The sequence below is a fragment of the Spermophilus citellus genome (genome assembly GCF_964194105.1).
Source record: "Spermophilus citellus genome assembly, chromosome: 2".
Lineage (NCBI taxonomy): Eukaryota > Metazoa > Chordata > Mammalia > Rodentia > Sciuridae > Spermophilus > Spermophilus citellus.
In genome coordinates, this window is record NC_138183.1 from 243,952,425 (window position 1) to 243,972,118 (window position 19,694).

At 36.5% G+C, this 19,694-nt stretch overlaps 2 protein-coding genes across 2 annotated transcripts in view; both read right to left on the minus strand.

Moving 5' to 3' along the window:
- Window positions 1–10,168: 10,168 nt before the first annotated feature.
- LOC308641177 (olfactory receptor 5B3-like) lies at window positions 10,169–11,098 on the minus strand (the record flags this gene model as incomplete). Its single annotated transcript, XM_081279487.1, has 1 exon — window positions 10,169–11,098. The coding sequence occupies one exon, from the start codon at window positions 11,096–11,098 to the stop codon at window positions 10,169–10,171; it is 930 nt and encodes a 309-aa protein (XP_081135613.1).
- Window positions 11,099–18,174: 7,076 nt separating this feature from the next.
- LOC308641889 (uncharacterized protein) overlaps window positions 18,175–19,694 on the minus strand; it is a gene marked incomplete at both ends in the record, with an annotated part of 30,821 nt that continues 29,301 nt past the window's right edge. Inside the window, one exon of the mRNA XM_081280469.1 lies at window positions 18,175–19,126. Within this exon, the coding sequence (XP_081136595.1) occupies window positions 18,175–19,126 (952 nt within the window). The remainder of the gene's footprint in view (window positions 19,127–19,694) is intronic.

Here is a 19,694-nt window from a genome sequence, read left to right on the forward strand (position 1 = left end):
ACATTTTTTCATATATTTGTTGATTTATTGTATATCCTCTTCAGAAAAGTGTCTATTCAGGTTGTTGGCCCATTTATTGATGGGGTTACTTGGTTTTTGGTTTTTAGTTTTTGGTTGGGTTTTTTGGGGTGGTGCTTAGCTTTTTGAGTTCTTTATATACCCTAGATATTAGCACTCTATCTGATATGTGAGGCATAAAGATTTGCTCCCAAGATGTAGGCTCTCTATTCACCTCACAGATTGTTTCTTTTGCTGAGAAGAAACTTTTTAGTTTGAATACATCCCATTTATTGATTCTTGGTTTTAATTCTTGTGCCAAAGGAGTCTTATTAAGGAATTTGGGGGCCTAATCCCACATGATGAAGATTAGGGCCTACTTTTTCTTCTATTAGACGCAGAGTCTCTGGTTTAATTCCTAGATCCTTGATCCATTTTGAGTTGAGTTCTGTGCATGGTGAGAGATAGGGATTCAATTTCATTTTATTGCACATGGATTTCCAGTTTTCCCAGAATCATTTATTGAAGAGGCTGTCTTTTCTCCAATGCATGTTTTTGGCACCTTTGTCTAATATAAGATAACTGTAGTTTTGAGCGTTAGTGTCTGTGTCCTGTATTCTAGTTTTGAGGGCTGGTGTCTGTGTCCTCTATTCTGTACCGTTGGTCTACCAGTCTGTTTTTGTGCCAATACCATGCTGTTTTTGTAACTATTGCTCTGTAGTATAGTTTCAGGTCTGGTATAGGATGCCACCTATTTCACTCTTCCTGCTAAGGATTGCTTTACTATTCTGGGTCTCTTATTTTTCCAGATGAATTTCATGATTGCTTTGTCTATTTCTATGTGGAATGCCATTGGTAGATCTTTCACCTCTTTTGTTAAGTTGATTCTCAAGGTGTTTTTTTTTTTAGGTTATTGTAAATGGGGTAGTTTTCCTCATTTCCTTCTCAGAGGATTTGTCACTGACATACAGAAGTGCCTTTGATTTATGGGTGTTGATTTTATATCCTGCTACTTTGCTGAATTCATTTACTAGTTCTAGAAGTTTCTGGTGGAGCTCTTTGGGTCTTCTAGGTATAGAATTATATCATCAGCAAATAGTACTAATTTAAGTTCTTCTTTTCCTATACATATCCCCTTGATTTCTTTCATCTAATTGCTCTGGCCAGTGTTTCAAAAACTATGTTGAGGGCTGGGGATGTGGCTCAAGCGGTAGCGCGCTCGCCTCGCATGCGTGCGGCCCGGGTTCGATCCTCAGCACCGCATACCAACAAAGATGTTGTGTCCGCCAAGAACTAAAAAAAATAAATATTAAAAATTCTCTCTCTCTCTCTCACTCTCTCTCCTCTCTCACTCTCTCTTTAAAAAAAAAAACTATGTTGAATAGAAGTAGTGAAAGAGGGCATCCCTGTCTTGTTCCAGTTTTTAGAGGAAATGCCTTTAATTTTTCTCCATTTAGAATGATGTTGGCCTGAGACTTAGCATAGATAGCTATTATGATGTTGAGATATGTTTCTGTTATCCCTAGTTTTTCTAGTGTTTTGAACAGGCTTCTGATAGCATCTTCTATTTTATAGAAATTTACTGATGCCTTCAATATCTTCTATTTTATTAAAGTACAAGTTTTCAGAATAATTTCTAATTATCCTGTTTCTGTAGTGTCTGTTGTGATATTACCTTTTTCATCACATATGTTAGTAATTTGAGTTTTCTCTCTCCTTCTCTTACCTAGCATAGCTAAGGGTTTATCAATTTTATTTATTTTTTCAAAGAACCAACTTTTTGTTTTGTCAATTTTTTCACTTGTTCCTTTTTAAAATTCATTTATTTCAGCTCTAATTTTAATTATTTCCTGCCTTCTACTGTTTTTCGTGTTTATTTGTTCTTCTTTTACTAGGGCTTTGAGATGTAATGTTAGGTCATTTGTTTGTTGACTCTTTATTCTTTTAAGGAATGAACTCTATGCAGTGAACTTTCCTCTTACTACTGCTTTCATAGTGTCCCAGAGATTTCAATATGTTGTGTCTATGTTCTCATTTACCTCTAAGAATTTTTTATCTCCTCCTTGATGTCTTTTTCAACCCATTATTCATCCAGTAGCATATTGTTTAGTCTTCAAGTATTGGATTAATTTTTATTTTTTATTTTGTCATTGATTTCTAATTTCATTCCATTATGATCTGATAAAATGCAGGATAGTATCTTTTTTGTATTTGCTAAGAGTTGCTTTGTGGCATAATATATGGTCTATTTTAGAAATGGATCCATGTGCTGCTGAGAAGAAAATGTATTCTCTTGATGAAGGATGAAATATTCTATATATATCAGTTAAGTCAAAATTATTGATTGTATTATTGAGATCTATACTTTCTTTATTCAACTTTTGTTTGGAAGATCTATCCAGTGTGTTAAAGTCACCCAAAATTATTGCGTTCTGCTCAATTTGACTCTTGAACTTGAGAAGAATTTCTTTGATGAAGATAGGTGCTCCATTGTTTGGGGCATATATATTTATAATTGGTATGTATTGCTGCTGTATGGTATATATACATACAAAAATTTCCCCTATATGTAATCTCATTCCTTTCTCTGTGGCTTTTAGTATTCTCTCCTTATTCTGCATGTTGGGCATTTTCATTATAATGTGCCTTGGTGTGGATCTGTTGTGATTTTGTACATTCAGCATCCTGTAGGCTTCTTGAATTTGGTTTTCCAATTCATTCTTCATGTTTGGAAAGTTTTCTGATATTATTTCAGTGAATAGATTGTTCATTCCTTTGGTTTGGAACTCTATGCCTTCCTCTATCCCAATAACTCTTAAATTTGGTCTTTTTATGCTATCCCATATTTCTTGAATGTTCTGCTCATGGTTTCTTACCCTTTTCACTGTGTGATCTACATTCTTTTCAAGATTTTAAATTTTGTCTTCATTGTCTGATGTCCTATCTTCCAAGTGATCTACTCTCTTGGTGATACTTTCAATTGAACTTTTAATTTGGTTTATTGTTTCTTTTATTGCAAGGATTTCTGGGTTTTTTTTTTTTGTGTGTGTGTGTGTGTGTGTGTTTTTAGAACCTCTTACTCCCTGTTGAGGTGATCTTTGCTTCCCATATTTGTTTATGTAGCTCCTTGTCAAAATGATCTTTTGTGCCTATATTTGCTTTCTTATATCTTACATCAGTTCACAGAACATTTTAATCATGTCCATCCTGAACTCCTTCTCTGTAATTTCTTCTGCTACGGTTGCCATGGATTCTAATAATGTGGTATCTTGATTTGTTTGGGGTACTTTCTTCCCTTGTCTTTTCATGTTGCTTGTGTGTCTTCCTTTCTAGCTCTGTGGGTCTGGGGTATCGTTGTTTTTACCCTATAGTTATGTAGTACTCCTGAAGGACTCCAAAACCTCTCCTTTGTGGGGAAGGACAATGTTAACAGATCCCAATATCAACAACATACCACCTATGAATAATTTGTTGCTATTAAGACATTTACAGTTTGGTCACAAAGTACAGAAATGATTATTATCTATAATATCATCAGTAGGTTTGTAAAAGGGTTTACAGTTTCTGATGGTGGGCAATGAACTGTGGGTGAGGCATAGGATGATATGCGGAGGAGATAGGATGTGAGGATATAGAGTTATTATATCTTAGGAAGTCTGAAAAAGAAATCTTATGAAGAGTGTTAGTAGCAAGAGAATAGACAAGAAGTAGTTTGGGGTAGACTTGTACATGGGAAGACAGTAGAGTACACAAAAAAACCACACATCTGTATTTAGAAAAATAAAGAATGTTAAAATAGTAACAATTGAAGGGAAAAAGAAAAATAAGAAAAAAGGCATATACAACACCTCTATATTATATTATTCAAATGTCCCAGTTCTCAAAATCCTAATTCATGCAATGTTCTTGGTTTCACATACATTGGGGAAATGAGGGTGGGAGGATAGAGGGGGAGAAGAAAAAAAGGAAAATAAATTATCAAAGAAAGAAGCCAGGATTGTTGCTAGTTTTAGAGAACTGTATCTTTCCTGCTTCCCTTCTCATCCAATAGGTGGGGTTGTCTGTTGTTAGCTGGTATCTCTGCCCTGAGGATGATGAAGGTAACCAGGGTGGGAAGGGTAGTCCTGGTGCAGGGCACCTGGAAGGGGGGAGTGGCACCCCCAGTCCCTGCAGGGAGACTGCACCTCATGGGTTTCTTTTTGGTCCACTGGTATGACTTGAGCACCCAGTCCTATCTCCCTATCTTGCCTGAAGATTTCTTAGTTCCTGGTCTCTCTGTTAGTCTCCAAACTTTTGCCCCATTTCCCTCTCCACTGCAGTTCCCAATGGAGGGACCTCTCTCGGGGGCTCCTGTGGGCAGTGCCCTGGTCACACTGTGCACCCGTCCCATCGAGAGCTGTTTTCTGTTGGGTAGTTACTGTGCTGGGTTATAGCCGCTGGGGAGGGGGGGGGTGTTGGAAATCACATACCTGGCCAGCTGAAGATTTAATCTGGGAGCTGCCCCCACCAAATATGGCAAGGAAGGTGAGCCAAAATGGAGGCAGTCTGCTTCTAGCGCCAGGGTGTTGAGTGGTGTGGGGGGAACCAGGCGATGGCATTGTGCTTAGGGTAGATACCAGCTGAGTGACCTGTGTCAGAGCAAAGCAACATTGGAGTTCTGCAGTGATGCTGATAGATGATCCTGCTAAGGCGCTTGCAAGCCCTGCATTGGCTACAACTTCCAGAGTTGGGTGGCAGGAGCTGGGAGTCCTGTTCCAATGCTGAGGCCTGCAACCCCACGCAGGCACAGCGCTGGTGATTTCTGCGCAAGAACAGCTGTACAGTGGTCCTCTATCACTCTCAGAGATGCAGTGTTCCCACTGTGTGAGACCCCGGTCACAGATGGACACAGAAGACTGCTTTCCTCTGGCCCGCCATCTTGGGTTTCCTCAAAAGAGCTTATTCGTAAACAAAATTGACTGTAAGTCAAAAACTTTTAGAAGAGAAAAAAAAAATCTTTTCATTTATGAACCAATTAATGAGAAGACTGTTTTTTTAAAAATATGTTAATCAAACAATAGAAACTCAAAATATATGAAGCAATTGTTGCCAAAACTGAAGGGAAAAATAGTTCTATTATAATAGATGAAGACTTCAATACCTCATTTCCAAAACTGAGTAAAATGGCTGGAGAGAAGATCAATAAGAGGGAGATGATGTGAATACCATAATCCAGCAAGTCTTTTTAAAAATTTTTTCTTTTTTTAAAAAATTTGTTCTAACAGACATACAAGTTTTCAATTGCATACAAAATATGTACCAGAACAAATCACATATTACGCAAAAAAATAGCTTAATAAATTTAAAAAGATTGAAATCATGTGTAATATATTCACCAACCAAAATGCAATTGAAGTAGAAATTGATAACAAGGACATTTGAACATTCACATATATATAGGAACACGCTGCAATCAATGGGTAGATACAGGTGAAAAGAAGTTATGATATAGTTTGAACCAAATGAAAACAACATACCATATTTTTGTAGCAAGAAAAGCACTGTGTTTAGGGAATTTAAAACTGTACATGTGTATATTAAAAATAATCAGAGTGATCTCCAGGGAATTCTAATTTTAAGACTTAAGGAAAAATATATTAGAAAGTGAAAACTTAACACTGAATGTAGCACAAGGAAAAATTAAAGATGAGACTGCATAAAAAAAAGAATATATAATTAGAATGAAGAAAATCAACAAAACCAAAATTGAGTCTGTAGGAATTTCACCCTCAAAGAAAAAATGTTTCTAGACTAACTATATATTAAAAAAAAAAAGCCCAGCACAGTGGGGCACACCAATAATCCCAGATACTCAGAAAACATAAACAGGAGGATCACAAGTTTGATGCAAGCCTGGGAAATTTAGCATGACCTTGTTACAAAATAAAATGGAAAAGGAAATAAAGAACCTGAAATATAGCTCTTGTAGCACAGCACTTGCCTACCATAAGCAAGGTCCCGAGTTCAATCTTCGGTTTCTCAGCAGGAGATGAGAGAGGGGTGTAGGGGGGACTCCAATTACTGGAATCATAAATGTATGTGATGATATAGCTGCTCAGCTTACGGAAATAAGAATGATGAAAACAGCATAATATCAATTCCTGCACACCAACATATTGGATATCGTTGGTAAAATACAAATTCCTAGAGAGACAGAGGCAACCAAATTTGACTTCCAGGGAAGAGAAAATCTTAATATGCCTATGCCAAGTATACAAATTGAATTAATAATAATAATCTCCCAACAAAGAGAAATCCAGTAACAGATGGGTTCACTTTTGATTTGACCCAACTCCTATATGATAGTAATGCATGATTATGACAGAGAAGAAACCTGGTGGGGGTTTGAATAGTTTCCTGTGGCTGCCATAACAAATTACTGCAAACTTGGAGGTCTACAACAACATCTATCACATTTCTGGAAATGAGAAATCTGAAATCATTTCATTGAGACAGTCTGTCAGTGGAATGGACTCCACACAAGTTTTAGGGGACACTTTATTTCTTGCTTCTTCCATTCTCTGATGACGGCAAGCATTCTATTTCATTTGGAAACTTTAAGTCAATGTTGCTTCTCAGGTCACATTGCCAGCTCCTTTTGTCTCTGCAGTTAAATTTTTCTGATTGCCTTTACAAAGTTACCATGGAATTGGCTTTGAGGCACACAAGGATAATCCTGATGATATCTCTCTCTCTTGAGTCCTTTATCTCATCATACCCATGTATGATTAGATAAAATATCATACCCACTGGGCCACATTGTTAACATTGAAAGGTTTCAAGAATTAGCATGTGAATCTTTTTTGACCAATTTTGAGCTTGACAGAATGTGATATGTCGATCATAGTTTGCACTATGTTTGAATATTTTCCATAAATTTCAAATAATTCTAAAATTAAATAATCATTAAACAATAATTAGGAGTGATTCTCTGCACTCCATTTGTAATACAATGTGTCAAAATGATTCTACTGTCACATATAACTAATTAGAACAAATTTTTAAAAAGAGAGAAAGGAAAAAACAAGAAATGGCTCTTGGAGAAGAAATAACACTACAAATTCCAAAGTGAATATTTGTGTTATGCCAATGTGCTCTAAAGTACCACATGGACTTGTTAGCACATTCTGTCAAACAACGTTGAAGCCATCTATTGTATAGCAATGACAAATTACACAGGCAGACATGTTCCAGTGCTTAAAGAATATTGAGCTCTCTGAGGATCAGAATTAGAAGTGAAATAAAGCAAGTGCTTACTAAAATTTTGACTACATCTTCTGCTTGCTACACCAAATATTGTCATATTATTTTCCACATGGACATTTAGACATGTATCAGTTAATTGTACATTGGTGCACATGAAATAATTTTAAAAATATGACCAGGTATGTAACCTTTAAATAATTTTATCATTAACATGTGATTCATATTTCCTGAGTAGGACTACTTTGATGTGTTTCTTGTCATTTAACAGCACATCAGTTCTAAGCAAAAATTATGAGATGATTTGAAATGATTTGCTCCATGGTGGAATTTTCAAAAAATCCTGTTGTCTTAAAGTGAGGAATGAAAACATTGACTGAGAATGTTTGTTGATGTTGTTGTTTTTTTTTTTTTTAGTGTTTCAAGAAAGCAGAAAATTATTTGTGCCTCTGGAAATGCAGTGAACATTTATCTAAGCTTATCTTTTGCAATACTCACTATTATCATCTATATTTCAAAGATCAACTGTGGTGCAATTACACTCAAAGCTCAATTATTTTTCATTTATTTAACAAATGTGTATTCCAATTTACTGTAGAACACACTTATTCTTGTACAGGTGATCGTGTTGTGTGCAATACAGATAAAGGCAATGCTAACACAGAGTTCACATTCTGGCTGGAGATTATAAAACCCAAGAAAGCAAATATATACCAGGGGAGTTTGATAAGGACTAAAGAATGACTTAGGTTGAGGGGACAGTTTATTTGGTGAGCAGACGGTGACTCCTTTATGAAGGTGGTCAGGGAAGAACTCTATGACAAGGGAACATCACTTCAAAGACCTGAATGGAATGAGAGCATTCCATCCAAGGAACAGAAAGTGCAAAGACCCTGAGGCTTGAACATGCTGGAAATTGAAATAGCAAGGAATTCATTTGGAATGAAGAGGGTTGATTTACCATGGGAGTGACAAGAGAGGCTATAATTCAAATAAGGTCAAAAAAGAATGAACAGCATTAATAATTCCAAAGAATTTGTAAAATGTACAGTATTAGTTCCAATAATTTTTAAATAATCTGAAAAATGGTACCAATATATGAATACATTTAAATAATTGTATTGTTTCTGCATTTGTCAGGTCCTCTGGCATTTATTGCCTCAAGAGTTACAGCATAAACATATTTGATGTATACAGTGACACAAACAAAAATAATTCAAGTAAGATGGCAGATTCATGTATTGCTTGTTAAAATGTTCAAAGAAAGGGTACATACTTTTTAAATTAAATGTTTATTTATTCTGATTTGTTTACACATGATGGCAGAATGCAATTCATTCATATTACACACATAGAGCACAATTTTTCAAGTCACTGATTGTACACAAAGTATTTTCACACCATTCACGTCTTCATACATGTACTTAAGGTAATTATGTCCAACTCATTCCACCATCATTCCTATCCACTTGCCCCCTTCCTTCCCCTCCTTTCCCTTTGCCCTATCTAAAGTTCCTCCATTCCCCCCATGCTCCACCTCCCCCATCACCATTATGAGTCAGCTTCCTCATATCAAAGAAAACATCTGGCCTTTGGTTTCTTGGATTGGCTTACTTCACTTAGCATTATATTCTCCATCTCCATCCATCTACCTGCAAATGCCATGATTTTAATTCTGAGTAATGTTCATTTTGTGTGTGTGTGTGTGTGTGTGTGTGTGTGTGTGTGTGTGTGTATATACACACACACATATATATATCATCCCTATCCTCCATTCATCTACTGAAGGGCGTCTGGGTTGGTTACACAGTTTACTATTGTGAATTGTGCTACTATAAACATTGATATGGCTGTGAGGACACATACTTTTATATAATAATACATCATGTTTTTTCAACTTAGGACTCTTAGAATAATAGTTGGGAAATAAATTTTAAAAATTTAGTGCTACTTTTGTATATATTCTAGGCAAGTGCTGTACTGCTGAGCTACATCTCCAGTCCATACATTTATATTATAATACACAAATTAAATATCGATATGAAGTTATGGTTGTCAAACACTAATCTACTAGTCAGGGTTCTCTGGGATTCAGGTGATTATAGAAGCTGAGAAGTTCAATGCTCTGCTATCTGCAAACCAAACAAGGAAGGGTGGTAGAGAAATTCAGTCTGAGTTCAAAGGCATGAGACAGGAGGGGTGAGGCTTGGCCACTGTAAGTCTTGGAGGCTAAAGATCTGAAAGTCAGTAGCTCTGATGTTCAAGCATGAGAGAAGACAAATGTCCCAATTAAAAAAAAAAAGACAGAATTAGAGAAAGAGAGAAATTCCCCTTTATCCACATATTTCTTCTACTCAACCAAGCCTTCAATTGATTGGTTGATACATACCCACATTGATGAAGAGGATGTTCTTTTAAGTTTACTGCTTCAAATAGTAGTCTCTTTGGAAATATCATCAAGGTCACACAGGAAAAAAACCTTTAAACTATCTGAGTGAATATTAGTCCAGTCAAATTAACCACCACAAATACCCACATTACATTTAATTCCAACAGGTTTAGTCTGCTCATGTATATGAGTCCTCATAGGCCACCTGCATGCACTTTTATTCAGAAGCTTATTTATGCACTTGTTTTATATGTATGCATTGATACATGCTAGAAAAAATTGCACGGAAGAAAATTAAATAATAAATATAATCAGGATTTTGACAAGCAGAACACAAAATATCATAGACATTCTCATTAAGGTATTACAATTCTGAATGCAAGGTTTCTTTTTTTCCCCTAGACAACAGACTTATGCAAGATAAGGTATCACTTCCATAACTTAACTTCACTGTGGGTCTTAAAATGTGACACTAACAGGGAGAAGTTCTGAGAGGACTGAATACTGTTATACATATTTCAAAATGGTTAATTCTGAAACCTAAAGACTACTTTTTCTCTGAAAAATCTTTGAGAATGCACTCTTGACTTCCCTGTTCCTGAGGCTGTAGACCACAGGGTTCAGCATGGGGATGACCATGGTGTAGAACACAGAGGCGATCTTGTCCCTGTCCATGGAGTGACTGGAGCTGGGCTGTAAGTACATGAAGATAACAGTCCCATAGAAAATGGAGACAGCAGTGAAGTGGGAGGCACAGGTGGACAGAGCCTTCCTATATCCTGCTCCTGAGCGCATCTTTAGGATGGTGATAAAAATGAACATGTAGGATATTAAGATAACTAGGAGAGCAAAAAAGATATTGAAGCTGGCAATGTAAATAAGAACCAGATCATTCACATATCTTTTAGAACAAGAAAGAATCATAAGTGCTGGCATATCACAGAAAAAATGGTGGACCACATTGGACTTACAGAAAGAGAGAATGAACGTGTTCCCAGTGTAGATTGAAGCACTCAAAAATCCACAGACATAGCAGCCTATGATCAGACTTGCACACACAAGTGTTGTCATGGTGGTGGTGTAGTGCAGGGGCTTACACACTGCTGCATAGCGATCATAGGCCATTGAGGCCAGGAGGCAGTTTTCCACAGTAGCAAAGCCTGTTACAAAGAACATCTGAGCAGCACACGCATTGTAGGAGAAGACCTTGTCTCCAGGAAAGAGCCCAGCCATGACCGTGGGAGTGACAGCTGAAGAGTAGCAAAAATCCACCAGAGACAAGTTACCAAGAAAAAAGTACATGGGAGTGTGGAGATGGGAGTCCAGGAGAATCAACAGGATCATCCCCAGGTTCCCAGCCAGAGTGATGGTGTAGATGAAGAGGAAGGTCACAAAGAGGGGAAGCTGCAGACCTGGATCATTGGTCAGTCCCAGCAGGATGAAGTGTGTCACTTCTGTCCTGTTCTCCATCAATGTTACCTAAGAATTTCTAAATGTTCTGTAATCATGAGAAGAAAGGAACAGAGCGATAAAGAAACTGAATTGAATAAGAAAGTACTGAGTGCAAAATGTATTGTTCTATTGTAGCAGCAACTTGTACCCTAACATTCTCCAGAAATAGCATGGGCTTAAAAACCAAACTCAGTGTTTTTCATCATATAGAGAAAATAATATTTTGAATCTGGGGACTCATAGGTAATTAAACTCCCTATTTGGAAATTTTATCCATTTGTTAACTGATATGTAAACAATTTAATAACTTTATAAAAAATTGATTTTTCTGGATGAATTTATGGGCCAATCCATTTCTCCTAAGCTCAATAAAAGCTGATTCTTCTGTATTTCCAACCTGACCGTTTAGGTGTGCATTTCCTGTCTCCTGCCAACAACATTATGAGTCTGTTTGGTTGTTATACTCATGCAAATTTATTAGGTAAATTATTCACATCCACACAATATTATTTATCAGTCTCTGTTCTAGACCCATGCTAGCATTAAACCCATGTTCAGAGGTTCCTAAAGCTAAAGGTTGAAAGTGAATTTCAATTAGTGTTTGGGGTTTCATATTGAACTGTGGGAGTAATTGATTAGGTGGTAATGGAATTTTGTTCTGTATATGAAGGTATATCATCAGATAATCTGACACAGGATTTAGAAAGAGATGTAAACCTTCCATTTACTAGCTAAGAGTCATTGGTCCTAGACTAATTCCTCTGAACTTCAAATTTCCATTTGCAAAATGAAGACAGTAATGAGACCCACTTTGAGCACTATTGTGATAGCTAACAACATAATACATAAAGAAAAATAAAAAGCACATCTTTTAAAAAAATATTTATTTTTTAGTTTTAGTTGGACACGATACCTTTATTTATTTATTTTTATGTGGTGCTGAGGATCGAGCCTGGGCCTTGCATGTGCTAGGTGAGCACTCTACCTCTGAGCCACAATCCCAGCCCTAAAAAGCACATCTTGATGAGCGCTAGCTATCATTTTATTATTAGGAGGGAATAATGGTTTACATTTGGTTTGGGGGGTTTTTGTGGAAAATTTTTTTGGATTTTTTTTTTATCAAGGTAGATGCTGACATGCACACATTTACTTGTGGGTGACTTGGAAGTCTCAAAGCCTCTCTTACCAATTTCCCTTTTCTCTCCCACTTGGACCACAGAGATTTTTTTTGTGTGTGTTCTCCAATGTTTCTAAGTCTCTCCTTAACCAAGCATAAAATTACTGCTCTTCCATCTCCAAGTTGGCTGATCTTATTAACATTTTCTTCCTTGATTTGGGTAACAGAATCCGTTGTGATTAAAACTTTTTTCTGTCATTACTTATCAAACCATGATCAAATCACATGAATCAATAAAGACTCTGTGATAGACATTTTGATATTAGTACCATAGACTCATCTCATCTTTTAGAAATATTTTGAAGATATTTCTTTTCTTTCTGTTGTCAAATAACTCACATGTATGGGTATTCCACTGCTTCTGCATGACTTAATTTCTCACTGACATTTATGTCCTTTAGAGCTTACCATTTTGCTAGAAGTTAAAGAAGAGTTCATCCAAAGTGGTGATTTTGAAATGACAAAATCAGCCATGGAGTATTAGTGCTATCATAAGAGGTCCCATTCAAGTTCCAAGTTATCTAAAGCAGAGAAAAAAAGGAGGAAAGATAATTAACATGGATCCAGTTCCAAATATACCACAAATTCTTTCTGTACTGTGGATGGAATCACTTACCTCCTTGTTCTATGAAAAATAAACATGATAATATTATTTCTCTCACACATAATGTATAGGTCTTGTTTGTAAATAAATGAGAGATTCAGGATATTTCATGAAGATGTTATCATTTAAAAATCGATCAGTATGCCATTTATATTTGGGTGTTTTCTCTGACCACAGTTCAAAGCTCACAGAAAGTCCTCAGGTCAGAAGAAGGTCTGTATGTATTAACAATGATTATCTCCCAGGTGAAAGAACAACATTCAGTGGAGCAAGGTGTACAGTGTACACCTCCTAAAACAATGTTATTTTGAGTCATTTTGGGATTTCAGAAGCTATTTCATGAACATCTGGAGAGGATTATACAGACTTGGAGATCTCTAGAGGTTTTCCTCATGAGACTATCTCCAGATCGACATCTTATTTTCCTAAGAAAGAAGTAATTAAACTGCCCACGGAGATTAAGCTGGTATTATATTTTTAATTTAAATTTATTTTATTTTATTTTATTATTAGTTGTTCAAACATTACAAAGCTCTTGACATATCATATTTCATACATTTGATTCACACGGATTATGAACTCCCATTTTTACCCCGTATACAAATTGCAGATTCACATCAGTTACACATCCACTTTTTTACATATTGCCATACTAGTGTATGTTGTATTCTGCTGCCTTTCCTATCCTCTACTATCCCCCTTATTTTAGCTAATAAATGGAAAGCTAAAAATCATACAAAATGATTAGTTTCCATGTCATTTCTCCAAACATGTATACATGTCTAATGTTCAAATCAGGTTAAACAAGTATGCTTCCTCAAATTCCCATATTTACTCATGGTGAAACCCCTAAAAATCCTTTCTTCTGGATTTTTAGATTATTCACTGTATAATATTGTCACCCTACTGTGCAATGGCACACAAAACTCTTGCCCCTATTTAACAGTACATTAATACCAAATGATCAACTTTACCCATTCTTCCTCCAGCATCCCCACCCACTCTAGCCTCTGGTAACCACTATTCAGTTCTTACCTTCTAAGAGATCAACTTTTCAAGATTCCACATATTATCAAGGTCATTCAGTAATTGTAATTTTGGACTGACTTATTTCACTTCACATAATGATCTCCAGTTCAGTCAGTGTTAGGCCTTTTCCCCTTCCTCGCTTCCATTACATAATGATGCAGATTCTCCAGTTCTAATGAAGGAATGCAACAGCATTACCCTCCTGCCACCCCATCATGTGAAATTATAGCAAGAAGGTGCCTTACGAGGAATAGGACATCCCAGACACCAAATCCCTGGCAGCTTGATCTAGTACTTCTGTCCTTAAGGACTGTTGAGTAATAAGTTTCTATTCCTTAAAAAAATACTGGACAAAGACACCACGTTTGTGATACTTTTGAATATTTTTGTCAAACTAAGGAATAAAATAAAAGTACAGATTACTCCTAATATTGCTGGAGAAAATTGGGTGGGGGAACATGAACTCAGAGGGTTGAATTCTGATGTTTAACCCTAAAGAAATGACCTAAAATCTTCTGGTTTTTGTCCTGAAAGAGATCCTTTTCTTCTGTAGCTACATATTGAAACTACTAAGACAGCCCAGTCTTGTAAGTGGATGATTAAGATACAAATTGAACTCCTGGCATAGTAGTGTATGCAGGGTACATTAGGTCATTGCTTGTGAAGGTATACGATCCTAGAAGTTGGAATGTAGACATGAGGACAGCCCCGATGAACCTGGAGACATTGATCCCTTAAACTCTGATGTCTTTTTAAATATATATTTCATTAATTATTTGTCTATTTATATATAACATTACGATTTATTTTATCATAATATAAAAGTATTAAATATAATTTGCTCTAATTCAGTTCCCAGTACTTCCCCATTCTTCCCTTCCTCTCTCCCCTGTTCCCTTACCTCCACTCTACTAAACTTTCTGCTATTTACTAATTGTTGTTGTTGTTTTTTTTTTTAATTTGTGTCTTGTGGATATACAGGATGTTGAGATTCACTGTGTGTGTGTGTGTGTATATATATACACACACATGTTTAACCCTACAGAAATGACCTAAAAAAATACACACACACACACACACACACACACACACACACACACAAGAAAGTTAGGTCCAACCCATTCCACTGTTCTTCCTTATCCTGCCCCTTGTTCCTCCCTCTCAATCCTCCCCATCTAGTCTACTGATCTTTCTTCTATTTTGATGGAATGCCACCTCTCTCTCTCTTTCTCTCTCCACCTCTCCCCCTCTTTCTCTCTCCACCTCTCCCCACCCTCATCTCTCTTTCCTGTTTTAGACTAACTTTTGGTTGTCAGAAAACATTCAACCTTTGACTTCTGGTGTCTCATTTATTTCACTTACCATGATAGACATAGACTCCAGTTCTATCAATTTACCAGCAAATGCCATATTTGCTTTCTTTCAAATGGCTGAGTAGTACTCTGTTGTATAAATGTGTGTGTGTGCGTGTGTATGTATATATATATATATATATATATATATATATATATATATATATAATCACATTTTCTTTATCAATTTATTAAATTATGATGTCCTTTTGCAAGTAGAATTAGACTTACTACTCAGAGTAAAGCCAGCCTCAGCATGCTGTCTTAGCTGATTAAGTTTACACAGCTCAATGAAAGTTCAGTGGAACTCTATATCACCCAAGGAAAGTTTAATGGCCTACCCTTATGCAGTAGCTGTGCAAGACAAGGATGGTTCTTTTCAGGACCTACCCCATTGCTCTTTGCTTCTGATTGCTAACTAAACTCAAGTCCCAGAAGGCCTCTAAACAGTTTGTGATCTCTGAAGAGATGTGCTAATCTCCAAAGGAATTACTTACGTTTCTAATTTATACAGAAAGAAATCTTAAGCATATATGTGGGAATAGATATTGAGAATGTGGAATTATGGAAGGAAGAGAAAGCTGATTCAATCAAAATAAGTTTTATATTGTTATATCATGTGCACTTACAAATGTGTAACAAAGAATCCCACCTTTATGTAGAATTATAATGCACCAATAAAAATATGGAAAAAAGAAAAACACAATTAAAATATTTAATAAAAAATAAGTACAAGAGGCCCACAATCCAGAGATTTCATATTAAATATTGTGTTTGGGAAGTTAGAAATGGGTCTAACAACTAACTTAGTTGTCTAAAACATAGAACAAAGGTGATCATTAATATTTGAAGTAGAATTACCCAAAGACTTTTATTTAATGTAGAAGAAATTATAAACCTTGAATAACTTGGATTTACTATTTTACTGCATACTCACTGTAGGATGATGAGGAAAAAAAACATAGCTTTTACCGTGGCTATGAGAATAAAGGATTTTTTGAGAGGAGTCCAAGCATCTTTGAAAAGCTGTGTGATCACACTTCTCTAAAGACTACATCTTAAAATGAGAGCTCAGGCCACTGATTTGGGAAAATTTAAAATAATGAGAGTCACTGGATCCCAACAAGGCAGGGGTCAACCACCAGCATTCAATTGCCAGGTGGGATGTGGGTGTTGTTATTTTGGGGAATAGCAGATTCGAACAGCAGTTAGAATACTGACGTACATGATTGTATCATATTGACAAGACCATTCTGGTCTTTCTAGGTGTTAAGCAGAAAGTAAGCTTAATAAATTCTTCTAGGATATGCATAGAGAAAAATTCGAAGTCAGGTGAACAAAATCTAACTGAATCACAGAACTACAGCCTCAAGCTGTCAGGCAATTCCCAGACTTGAGCATGTTTATAGACCAAGGCTTTCAGTTGTCAAGGCAAGAAATACACCTTCAATGTCCTGCCTGAAGACTACATCATCTCCTCAGAACTTTGTGATCATCTAGCCCTCAAGAATCTTGAGTACCTTTCCCTTCCATAATATACAACACTGACCCTTTGCACTGGTGACATGAAGGTGACTGGTCTAGAAGGACCAAGAAGCAACAGATTCTCTAATATCATTTCTATTCAAGTGAGCACTCAAGGGATCGGATAATGACCATCCACACTGATGGTGGTCCGTCTTCTTTACCTAGTCTACTGCCTCATCTTGTATTTTCTTTCAGAAATAACCCCACAAACACAGAGAGAAAAGGCCTTACTGGCTCTCTGTGTATCCTTTAATCTATTCAAAAGAATGCATAAAATTCACCACCAATACAGTCACATTTAATAATAATAAATATCTTTAATAAGGGTTTGACAAGTAGAGTGCAGGAAATCATAAACATTCTCATTCAGATATTATGATTCTGGATATAATGTTCCTTTTTTTTCCAGGCAACACACTTTTTAAGAGGTAAATTACTTCAGTAACTTAGATTTAGTGTGGGTCTTAAAATATGACACAGCATGTAGAGAAGATCTGAGATGAATGGTTTCAAGTCTTGTGTATCCCACAAATTTTAATCAGAATCATAAAGATTATTTTGCCTCCAAAAAGGATGTGGGGGACAAGTTACACTCAGACATTGTTCACAGGACTGAAAATTAGTGTAACCACTCTGTAAGTATGGAAATTCCTCAAGAAATTAAGAATGGAAACACCATATGACCCAGCTATCCCAACCCTTGGCATATATTCAAAAGATTTAAAATCAGAATATTATAGAGATGTGGCACATCAATGTTTACAGAAGCACAATTTACAATAGCATGGGAACACATCTAGGTGCTCTTGCACAGATGAATGGATAAAGAAAATGTGGTATATACATACAATGGAGAACTACTCAGCAATAAAAAAAGAATGAAATTATGGCATTTTCCAGTAAATGAATGGAAATGAAAACCATCATGCTAAGTGAAAAAACCCAGACTCCAAAAGTCAGATAGAACTCTGTCTCTGATATGTGAAAGCTAGTCCAAAGTAAGGGGGAGGGGCCAAAAGGAAGTAGAGATTCCATTAATATAGAAGAAAGATCAGTGGGATTAAGGAAGGGGTTCAAGGAGAAGAGAAGCAGGATAGGATGAGAGAAGAACAGAGAATGAATCTAACCAAACTTTCCTATGTTCATATATGAATATATCACAGAGAATCTCACTTTTAAGTATATCCACAGGCACTAATAAAAAAAACAACATAAGTAAATAGCAGAAAGATCAGTAAAGTAAAAGAAAGGACAGAGGGAAGAGAAGAAGAGAGAAAGGAAAGGGGAAATACTGAGAATTGAATTAAAGCAAATTATATTTCATATTTTTATAATTATGTCAAAATGATTTTTAATGCCACGTGTAGCTAAAAAGAACGAAATAAAATAAATTAATTTCAAAAGATTATTTTGCCTTCAAAAAAATCTTCGAGAATGCACTCTTGACCTCCTTGTTCCTCAGGCTGTAGACCACAGGGTTCAGCATGGGGATGACCATGGTGAAGAACACAGAAGCAATCTTGTCAGTGTCCATGGAGTGACTGGAGCTGGGCTGTAAGTACATGAAGATGGTGGTCCCATAGAAAATGGAGACTGCGGTGAAGTGAGAGGCACAGGTGGACATAGCCTTCCGATGTCCTGCACCTGAGCGCATCTTTAGGATGGTGATAAAAATCAATATGTAGGATATTAAGATAACTGAGAGCGCAACAAGGATAACAAAGCTGGCAACATAAATGAGAACCAGCTCTTTCACATGTCTGTCAGAACAAGAGAGAGCCATGACTGCTGGAATATCACAGAAAAAATGGTGGACCACATTGGACTTACAGAATGTGAGACTAAAAGTGTCTCCAGTGTAGAAGGAGGCACTCAAGAATCCACAGACATAGCAGCCTGTAACTACACATGCACACACACGTGTTGTCATGGTGGTGGTGTAGTGCAGGGGCTTACACACGGCTGCATAGCGATCATAGGCCATGGAGGATAAGAGGTAATTTTCCACAGTAGCAAAGCCTGTGAAGAAGAACAGCTGAGCAGCACAAGCATTGTAGGAGATGACCTCAATTCCTAGAAGGAGTTCAGCCATAACCCTGGGAGTGACAGCTGAAGAGTAGCAGATGTCTGCCAGAGACAGGTTGCCCAGGAAAAAGTACATGGGAGTGTGGAGACGGGAGTCCAGGACAATCAGCAGAATCATCCCCAGGTTCCCAACCAGAGTGATGGTGTAGATGAGGAGGAAGGTCACAAAGAGGGGAAGCTGCAGACCTGGGTCCTTGGTCAGTCCCAGCAGGATGAACTGGGTCACTTCTGTCCTGTTCTCCATCAATGTTATCTGAGCATTACTAGATCTTCTACAGCCATGAAAAAAAATTGGAACAAAATGATAAAGAAATTGAAACTAGAAAGTATAATAAACACTTCTTTGTTCCAGTAATTTGTACTTTGAGATTTAAAGGGGGAAAGGTCTTAAGAAACCAAATTTAGTGTTCATTATAAACAGGGTAAGTTCTTGAATCTGAGAAATTTTAATTTATCATATACCTATATTAAGTTTTTATATGTTTGTTGACTGAGATTTAGACATTTTAACAACTTGATCAAAATGATATCTGGATGAGTCTATTGGCCCATTCTCCTCTCCATAACTGCCACTTCCATGTTTCTCACCTTCAAGAACTGGACTGGACGCTTCAGATGGGCATTTATGGGATTCTTTCAAAAGTTTAGTTGGTTGTTACACTCATGTAAATTATCAGCACAAGAAGTTGAGTAATTTGTTAATATTCACCCAAAAATGTCTATTCTGAACCTGTGGCAACCTTTAACCATAATGAGTCTAAGTCTAATGGTTTAAAATTAATTTAAATCAAGTTGAATTTAACTCAACTTTATAATTAATTACTCCATGTCTCCTCTGGT